A 9,990-nucleotide genomic window follows, 5' to 3' on the forward strand; every position below is an offset into this window, starting at 1 on the left:
TCCTCCAACACTTACTAGAGCTTGTTAGAAGATTAAGGTGAGTTACTCCCAATAATATGTCCCTAGAATTATTTTGTGTTAAGTGATTCTAACAGTTTTGCTTTGTAGGTGCCATGCATACACCGACTTGGAGCCTAATAGGGTGACAAAACCGGTTGGATGGTTGACAATCAGTCATATTGGTACAATATAAACAAAATCGCCAATGGTTAAGTACCTTAATATGGTATAAAATAATGTTCTTCATAAATTTCACAAGTCTAATAGTTTGTTACTCATCCCTAACATTAACCTGTTTTAGGAGGGCATCATCACACAAAAAGTATAATACTTTGCTACAATTCAACCGTATAAACTACAACACAATTTACAAATTCAATAATAGAATGTCGACAAGAAACAAGCTTTAGTTCATCTTTCTTACCTCTTCAAATCCCACATACTCAAGAATGCACTTTCTATCTAATTTGGAAGTTCAAAGTTCTGAGGAAGGTGGCATACAGGAACGCGAAGAACACACAAAAACCAATCAAAACCGCAGCAACGGGACCCATGAAATCCAATTCAAAACCATAGTAGTCTTTTATATACGATGTGAGGAGTGGGCCCTGTTCCATCCCAGGAACCATGATTGTGTTAGTTGAATCATGATACTGAGAAACAATGCATCCGTACACAGTCCATGCCATGGGGCAAATCCAGTAGTACCACACCCACCATCCAGGAATTTTCTAAAATTTCAAGAATCCAAATAATTAGTCATTGGTCAATTAGCAAACATTAAGTTAAAAAAAAAAAAAAAAAAAGGGATTTGAGTTGAATCATAGGGAAGCGGACTTACAGGTTGTGGGATATAAAACCCTGAGAAGATATTAAAAAGTAGGTAGAAACCAGCTGCGGATATAGCTGCAATCTGCTCATTTGGTGTAATGGAAACAGTCATCATTCCATAGTATGTGAAGTAAAGGAACGAGAAGAAGTTGATGAAAAAGAGCCAAAAGAATTTAGCTGCAGTCCATTCGAATGACACCATGGCATACACTATGAGAGTGTAGTATGTCGTTTGAAGGAATACATATGGTATCTCTACAAACACCTGTTTAAAAAAAATGGATAAGTTTGTAATTAAGCAAATATTTGATTAAAAATTTTCTTACTTGTGCCATGGCATATGGTAATGAAGAGTACATTCCAGCTGCTCTTTCACGATAAAAGACTGTTCTTTCTGTTGCAACAACTGGTTGTACTGTTTGGGAATTGTTTACACCTACAAAAAATACAGCAGCGTACATGGCTCCAATTGTTCTATTTAAATCAGTGCTGGTCGACCTGAAATTTATAAAATCAACGAGTTTAAGAATATTTTATACATCGTTTGACACAATAAAAAAAACCCTTACAATAACGGATGTTCTTATAACACTTTGTATTTATACGATTGATTTAAAAAGAAGAAACGACTCACGTTTTTTTGCCGATTTTCCAGAATACAGTCCCGACCATGAGTGCACAAAGCAAAGTGAAGAAGAATCGGACAAGGTTATAATCGGGATTTCGCCAGTAACTCCACCACATCTTCCATAAACATGAAGTGAATTGTCCCCATATATTTTGAGAATATTGTGTTTCGAAGTGAAGATCTACAGCTCCTTGAGGAGGTACGCTTAACTCCTTCACCAAATCCTTGTTCCTCCTATCATTCATACAAAGTACAAACATTATAATTACAACTCATCGCTGATTTTATATCATTATAATTTGTTCAGATATCACAAAAACCCTTACTGTTGCAAAGACGATGAACTGTAGATGTCAGCAAAGTCAACGCCAAGTCGCATCTCTGCAGCGCCAGAGCTGACTTCCAACATCCATGTTGCTGGATTGTATTTTTCAGGGATCTTTGGAACCCCAGGAACTTCCTAATTATTTTTAAAAAAAAAAATTATGAATCTAGAATGTTTTAAAAGTATGAATGTGAGATAGATACCTGAAAGTAATCAATGATGCTTTGAGAATGTCTGCCTAAAGGTCCCGCATAGATAACTTTTCCACCTCTTTTCAACAACAGCAACTCATCAAACGATTCAAAGATATCAATACTAGGCTGATGAATGGTGCAAACAACTGTTCTTCCTGTGTCCACTGTGTTTCTTACAGCTCTCATAACAATGGCAGCTGCTCTTGCATCAAGTCCAGAAGTTGGTTCATCCATGAAAATAATTGAAGGATTTGCAACAAGTTCTACTGCAATTGTAAGCCTCTTTCTTTGTTCAGTTGATAATCCACTAACTCCTGGAAGTCCCACCATTGCATTCTTGATATTGTCGAGTTCAACCAACTCCATCACTTCACGTACAAAACTCTGAAACATAAAAAATTAAACTTCCCATTAATGTAAGTTAAGGTTTAATTTATATATATGTTGTTAAATGTTAAATTACCATTTTGTCTTCTTTGCTGATTTCTTTTGGGAGACGGAGGAAAGCAGAGTAGATTAAGGATTCATGAACAGTGATTGTGGGAGAATGGATGTCAGTTTGCTCACAATATCCAGAGATTCTTGCAAATGTTTCTTGTACTTTTGGGAATCCTGATATTCTTACATCTCCTTCGATATAACCACCTGTTTTTCTTCCTGCTAAAACATCCATTAATGTAGTTTTTCCAGCTCCACTTACTCCCATCAATGCAGTTAAAACTCCAGGCCTAAATGCACCTGTTACATCACTAAGTAAATGCAACCTGTCTTCTGTTACCCCTTGTTCTCTCATTTCCTGTTTAATCAACAAATAATCATTATAACAACTTTCAAGTCACCAAAATAACAATTATAAACATTTCAAAGAATTGGACTTACAACAGGCATGTCAACAAAGTAGTTGACATTGTCAAATGACATGGCGTATGGAGTAAAATGAAGCACCATGCCTTTCTTAGCAACACCATTAGCATTAGAAGTGACTTGATTTCTGGGAGCATGATGTGGTGTTTGTTCTTGGTTGGTATCTTGACCTGCCATGGCTGCAGCTTCTTCCTTGGAGATAATTGCTTGTGGCTTTCCAGGGGCTAGTTAGTCAATAAGAGAATCATGAGGGTTAGTTAGTGCAAAGTGTAAATATCAGTCGACTTTAGGAGTATTCATGGAAACTTACCTTTTAAATACATGAGAGTGATGGTGAAAAGAATATTGAAGAGAAATGTGAAACCAAGAAGAGCAGCAGCACAAATCCAGTATGTGCTTTCTTTAGTTGGGATGTCAAGGGTCCGTAGTACTGCAAACCCCATGTTGGTTGAACCATCTGAGCTCTGCAAAAAGTGAAGTATATAGAATTATAAGGGAACAATTTTGAATTTTGGAAACCAACTTTCTACATTTTCTCAAAATGATAATAGAAGTTTTTTTTCTTTTGGTACATTTAGGATTCTTGATTTTTTTTTTTTTTTTGCTATTTATACCATTATGACTGGCTATTATAGATTAGTTGTTTTAATGCATATATGGTGTTTGCAGTGGTGACCCATAAATATAAAGAGGTGTTACTATTCATACACCCCTTTATTTATTGTACACCCTTTTCATTTAACCAAAACGGTAAATCAGGGGTACAATGAGTAATTACACCCCTTTAACGTTTTTTGACAAAAACGTTAAAGGGGTGCTAATATTCATTCATACGCTCTTTATTTATTGTACACCCCTTTGATTTAACAAAAACGTTAAATCAGGGTGCGTACAATAAGTAATTAGAAGGTATATGTTTAGTAATAAGGGTGTATGAATAGAATCATACATATAAAGTTACCCTTTTGCAATTCAGGTTTCAAAATGAGTGACTTACCGTTTTGCTTGTCCACCTAGGATCAAGAAACTCATTTATAGCAAATCCTTTGAAGCCATAAGACAAAGGTGAAAGCCAATACGCCCACTCCCACCAGTTTGGAATCTGAGTCTTAGGAAGTATAAAACCACCTAACAGAAATATAAGCAAAAGCACAACAGATCCTCCTGTGTTTGCAATATTCATTGTCTTACAAACCCCAGCAATCAGCCTAAACAACCCTGCTGCCACATTCTGGATCAAAAACACCAACAAAAGATGCTTGAAGAACCTGTAAATTAACCACATTCCATTAGTAAACTCACATATAACAAAGGTTTATCTTCAAATCAATAATTAGTTAACTAATTATCTCACCTGCTAGCATCAGGGGCAAGATCAATACCATAGTAAATAATCCCACACCACATAACACTCTCAAGTATAGAAATAGGAATCCGAAGCAAGAAAGCTGGAAGAGTGAAACACCATGAAGGGTGGAACATGAGGTCCCTTTGCTTGTAAACAACTGGAAGTCTCATGATGATAAGTGACAGATCAGCAAGCCCATTAAACATGTTTATGAGTAAACTACTTAAAAGTGCCCCTATATAGATAACCCCATCTTGTTCATCTCTATGGTTCATTGTGGGCCTAAGATACAAAGTCGTGATGATGAATGCTATAAACACGATTTGTATGGATTTGAAAACAAAAACAAAAGCGTTTCTTTTCATTAGTAGCCACTCTTTATCCCATGAGGCTTTAAGGAGCTCCATTTTCGGGACTAAGTATTTTTGGAAGACTAAAGCAGCTTTATGGCTTTCGTTTTTGTCGTATGGAATTGACAACTCGTTTTTCATCTTCTCTCCCACATGGAAACTTTTGAATCGCTCAACAAATCCATTCACTGATATGTATTTATACGGTATATTTTTGTTCACCCAATATTGCTCTTGATCCTTTTTAGATGTCACCTACCACAAAGATAATAAAAAAAATGTTTACAATATGTAAAATTGTAATCATGTATTGAATTAAAGTTACTTACCTCTTGTAAGAAGTCAGCAGTACCCTTTCTTTCTGGACATACGAACCCACAACTCTCGAAGAATTCTAGAACATTTTCTCGTGGGCCCTGATACACGATCTGACCCTCGGATAGAAGGATGATGTCATCAAATAGATCAAAAGTTTCTGGAGCAGGTTGTAGTAGGGACATTAAGATTGTTGACTCGGTGAGGTGTACAATTTGTTGCAAGCACTTCACTATTTGAAATGTAGTGGAACTGTCTAGACCCGTTGATATCTCGTCCATAAATAAAGTTTTTGCGGGTCCCACAAGCATCTCACCTGAACCCGGTATTTATTTATCCATTCAGCACTTTATCCATACAATACTTAATGTAAAAAAAATAAAAATTTAATTTAATTAACCTGTGGTTACACGCTTCTTTTGTCCTCCAGAGATACCTCGTCTCATTTGATCTCCAACAAACGTGTCACGACATATATCTAGGCCCAATATCTGATTTGGTTTTAGAAACATATAAATATTGTTAGTGTTTGTGTTTCTTCTCAAGAGCTCTATTTGATTGAGGTGTAGAAAGATTTAGATAATAAAGAGTAATAATACTTACTCTTAAAGTGTAATAAGTAATCAAACTGCTCTCATCTCCTTCAATCGCGGTTGCCTTCATGAAAAGGTCGACTTCTGCTTCTGGGATGATACCTGCTTCCTTTTCTCTTCTTGCAAGCTCCGTTAGCATCTCTGTATTTCATTTTTTTTAGTTATTAATCTATCAAATCATATCTTCCTATTTCAAGAATTGAAAATGTGAAACAAGATATGGGAAACAAATCAACAATATATCTAACTAAATGAAAATTAATTAAGTTACCTAAACGAGATCCAACTCCTTGGCATCTTGCTGAGAAATCTAATGTTTCTTTCACAGTCATTTCTCCAGCATGAATATCGTTTTGGCTAATGTAAGCAGCTGTTCTTCGTGGTTCAAATTCATTGAGCTTATGTCCATTGTAAGTTACCTCTCCATCAACTTTTAAGTTTTTATCCAGTCTTCCTGCTAGAGCTAACAAAAGCGTCGTCTTCCCCGATGATGGTGGACCCAACACAAGTGCCATCCTGTAACATTCAAAAACTTGCATAAATTCCCTTCGCGAAGTGTGTTTTATACTTTTATTTCTTGAATTACGTTTTGATACTTGTGAATCATAAGTCGAGATGCTATTTCGATAGAATATATGAGTAATTGAAGCTCGTAGATAGCTGAATTTCCATTATAGCACAAAGTCATAGCAATTCGATAAAATATAAGGATTCTGAGTTTTTCAATCGAACATTCATTCGTTTATAATAGTTGTGTGATGTTATACCTTGATGGTTTGATGATTCCGGAGACATTTTTAAGAATGCGCAGTTTTGCTTTCTCGGAGAAGTTGATCCCGATTGTAGCGAGAAGGGTTTCAACGATATTTCTAGCAGAATTTGTGAGAGTTGGAAGTGCTCTATCTCCGACATGGCAATCAGCTTCTATTGACAAATTTTGAAATCGAACTTCTACTGTTGGAAGCGAGATTCCTACCCTGAGATTAATCAAGACAATGATGTGTTAATTTATTAGGTTAAATATACTTAAGAAATTGACTAATTATATTAATAATTGAGACCTTAAAAGGGTGTCCCTACAATGTGGGCCCCTAGAGAATTAGTAGTTTAAAACGAGGATAATTATGTAAAAATCAACTTAACCACTTAAGAAATTGACTCGCTATATAATATCAATAAATGTGACCTTAAAAGGTGTCCCTACATTGGGGTAATGTGGGCCCCTAAAATATATAGATAGTTGGTAGTTGAAAAAGGTCGAGGTTTTATTTATGTAAAACTAATTAAGAAATTGAAGTAGTTGTAATTTTTTAAATATATAAAATTAGTTAAAATCTAAAAGCTTCCAACAAACTATATAATATACTTTCAAATATGGAGATTTTATTTTAAAGAAAGCTTGTATTATTAAACAAAGTTTTTTTTTTTTTTTTTTTTCTGGTTTTTATTTCTTAATTAGATTTCACATTTTGGCCATTTGTGGACGAAAACCCAAACTCGCTTTTCTTAATTAGATTTCACATTCTTTTATAATTTTTAGACAAAAAGCCAAACTTGCATTTTTTTTAATTAGATTCCACATCTGGACAACTTTAGATGCGAAGCCAAACTTACATTTCTTAATTAGATTTAACATTTTGGCCATTTGTAGACGAAAACCCAAACTCACTTTCCTTAATTAGATTTCACATTCTTATATAATTTTTAGACAAAAAGTCAAACTTGCAATTTTTTAATAAGATTTCATATCTGGACTACTTTAGATGCGAAGCGAATTGTGTGGGTGAAAGAGAGATGATGTGTTGGTCATGGTTTCTTTGAAAAAAAATATCTTTTTTCTCTCATTACATTTTGTCGATGTCAAATTTTCTTTGTTTCAAAAAAAAAAAAAAAAAACTTTTCTTTCCCTCTTCAAGAACAATTTTGGAGGTTGTGATATTTTCAAAATTATTGATAATTTCAAAAATCAATTTCTTTTTAGTTTTTAAGGGGCTTTTTCATAAGAATGAATTTCGATCTTTTTAAAAAAATTTGTAAGTTTGGCGTTTTATCTAAAAGGAAGTCAAAATCTTAAACGTGGATTATCGTAAACGTACCTAAAATAAAACAATTTGTATTAGTTTTTTCCTTTTTTTGTCCTTATATAGTAAGAAAAAAAAATACTAAAAGTTTTCATCTAGGACAAAAACATAGATGGTCGAGTCTGGAGTACATTCAATATATCTATGAATAGCATAGGCATATATGAATATTCAAGTATCTTTTATATATTAAAAAATAAATTAACTGATGAACAGCTGTAATTTTAATTTAGAAAAATTATAGATTACACAACAGCCTAAGTAGAAGATTTTGAATATCTTTTTTCATGGACAAAAAAAAAGCTTGAAGTATCGAATCTTAAAATTTGAGTCAATAACTGAGATTATGCATTAATTAATGCTCGAAGATATTAATTTGAATACTAGATCTAATATAAAACTAAAAAAGGAAACAGAAAATTAGGGGAGTTGACTTTTCATGAAAGAGAAGAAGACTTACTTGTGAACTCGATCCCTGAACTTCCTCAAGAACCTTTCGTTATCTTCTTCAGGGAGCATAAAAATCTTGTTGATGAAATTCTGTCGAGCAACTGGATCGAGCTCTCGTACATCCATCAACATCTGATCAGATTTCAGTTCCTGTTGATCCTCCGGAATATATGACTTGAAGATGGTGGTTCGTAGTCGACTGTAAGTTGGGAGTTTCTCTAAAGCAGCCCATCGCAAGGCCTCTTCGTCTTCCATGGAGTGACGACTGCTCCTTCCGTCGTGACTACCACCTCCAACGCCGGAAAACGCATCTTCCATCCGCAAACTCCCGGCAGCGCTGCTAAAACTTCTGCCTATGCTTCTCGCCACACTCCGGCGAAAACTCGAGTTCCACTCTTCCGCCATTTTTGACTGGAGTTTGCGAAACCCCTTGCGTTCCTCTTGTTTATATAAGGTCCCAGGTCCACGGAGTAAACGTTTATAAGATATCGAGTCAATTATAGTTTTGGTGCCTGGGGTTTTGCCTTATTGCGATTTTAGTCCATGTTTTGACTGTTATGAGACGACTAATCCCTGTGGTTTTAAAAAGATGCACCGGTGGTCCCTAGGCTATTAAAACTAACACCTTGACTTAGAAATGTAAACGGGTTTCGAAGCGTCCTGAATGAAACCTAAACCGAAAGACGTGGAAGCCGAAATCAGCATGTTAGTGGAACCGGGAACCAAACCAATATAAGAAAACCGGACAAGGTATACCGACATAAAACCACTTTGGACCGTTTGGAACCAGAATTGGCTTTGGGACTTGAATTGGAGCATACCACGTCTCTTGCAAAGGAAGGGTCTATCAAATAAGAAAAGTTAGTTTCTATATAAACAAAAATCAATTTCGATACCTTTTATTTATAGGTCTATAATTCAGTTAATAGATGTCCAAATAACATGTTTATGGAGTTTAAATTTAAGATAAAACATTGAACTAAATATGTGTAATGCTTGGATCTTGAGGTAGATTATTCATAATTAAAATTTCATTTTAAGGATTGCTACGGTGTGTGGAGGCACCACCATGACGTGACGAGGCAAGACGGGTTCTTGTGTTTCATTTATGTCACCTCGGTGTGGCAGTATTGGTCATTGCATGGTGGATGACTGACGTGAAAATCCTATTTTTCCGAGTTTGCTCTCTATTTAAAATAGTGGGGAGGCTAGGGTTTGCTCATCCTCAACCTCCATCATCCCCCTCAAGCCCTAAAGAAAACCTTAATCACTTTCTTTCATTATTGAGCTAGTTTTGGTGTTCCTTAAAGCTAAAGAAGGAAGAAGGAAGCAAATATCAAGCAAGAAAGTCTCCACCCTTCACCTTAGCACTCTTTTGGACCTTTGTAAGTGTCCAAGACTCGATTTTTATCATACTAAGTTGTTAGATCTTGAGTTTTATCCCACTAACTTCTTGTTTTTGTTTGTTGGGATGGTGAGATTTCTTAAAGTTTGCAATTTTATGAATCTCTGGGGAACTTGGTATAATTTGTGCCTTAGATCTGGAGTTTGGTTGGGTTTTCAATCCATGCATGAGATTTAGGTCATAAACCCTCAATTTGACCTAATACGAGTTCAAGACATGCATTGGACATGCATGTCTATAAAGCACCAACTTTTAGGTTAGTTTTGGTGCTAGAATCACTTCTAGAAAGGATAGATTTCAGACTTTATGGAATAAGTTCTTATTGGTTAAGATCTTGCATTGTTAAGCCTTTTGGGACTTAGAGATTTGGGTTTTGGACCTTTTGGGTGGTCCTAATAGATAAAGTTAGAAACTTTATCCTTCTAGATCACATTTTAGACCACATCTAAGCTTTGGAGTTCTTGGAATCGAAGAAAAAAGCTTAATGCATTAAGTTCCCCCCAACTACCACGACATGGTCCTAGGTCACCACGGCGTGTGGCTGAGATTTTCCCGACTGTTTGGTCATATATGGGCCACGACGTGGTCAAGGAAGACCATGTCGTG

The 9,990-nt window shown here is 35.5% G+C and overlaps 1 protein-coding gene across 1 annotated transcript; it reads right to left on the reverse strand.

Moving 5' to 3' along the window:
* Positions 1 to 209: 209 nt before the first annotated feature.
* On the reverse strand, positions 210 to 8,422 carry LOC145042907 (ABC transporter G family member 35-like). Its single transcript, XM_078991429.1, has 17 exons — positions 7,990 to 8,422; positions 6,216 to 6,425; positions 5,720 to 5,964; positions 5,459 to 5,589; positions 5,256 to 5,346; positions 4,870 to 5,171; positions 4,197 to 4,795; positions 3,840 to 4,110; positions 3,153 to 3,306; positions 2,858 to 3,066; positions 2,442 to 2,774; positions 1,988 to 2,362; positions 1,786 to 1,919; positions 1,466 to 1,693; positions 1,158 to 1,329; positions 842 to 1,096; positions 210 to 731 (listed from the first exon to the last, which is right to left on the reverse strand). Exons 1-17 carry the CDS (start codon positions 8,382 to 8,384, stop codon positions 459 to 461), a joined length of 4,377 nt encoding a protein of 1,458 aa, XP_078847555.1. The 5' UTR covers positions 8,385 to 8,422; the 3' UTR covers positions 210 to 458.
* Between the last annotated feature and the right edge of the window lie 1,568 nt (positions 8,423 to 9,990).

The sequence above is a fragment of the Lactuca saligna genome, chromosome 4, assembly GCF_052625555.1.
Source record: "Lactuca saligna cultivar CGN05327 chromosome 4, ASM5262555v1, whole genome shotgun sequence".
In the NCBI taxonomy this organism is placed as follows: domain Eukaryota; kingdom Viridiplantae; phylum Streptophyta; class Magnoliopsida; order Asterales; family Asteraceae; genus Lactuca; species Lactuca saligna.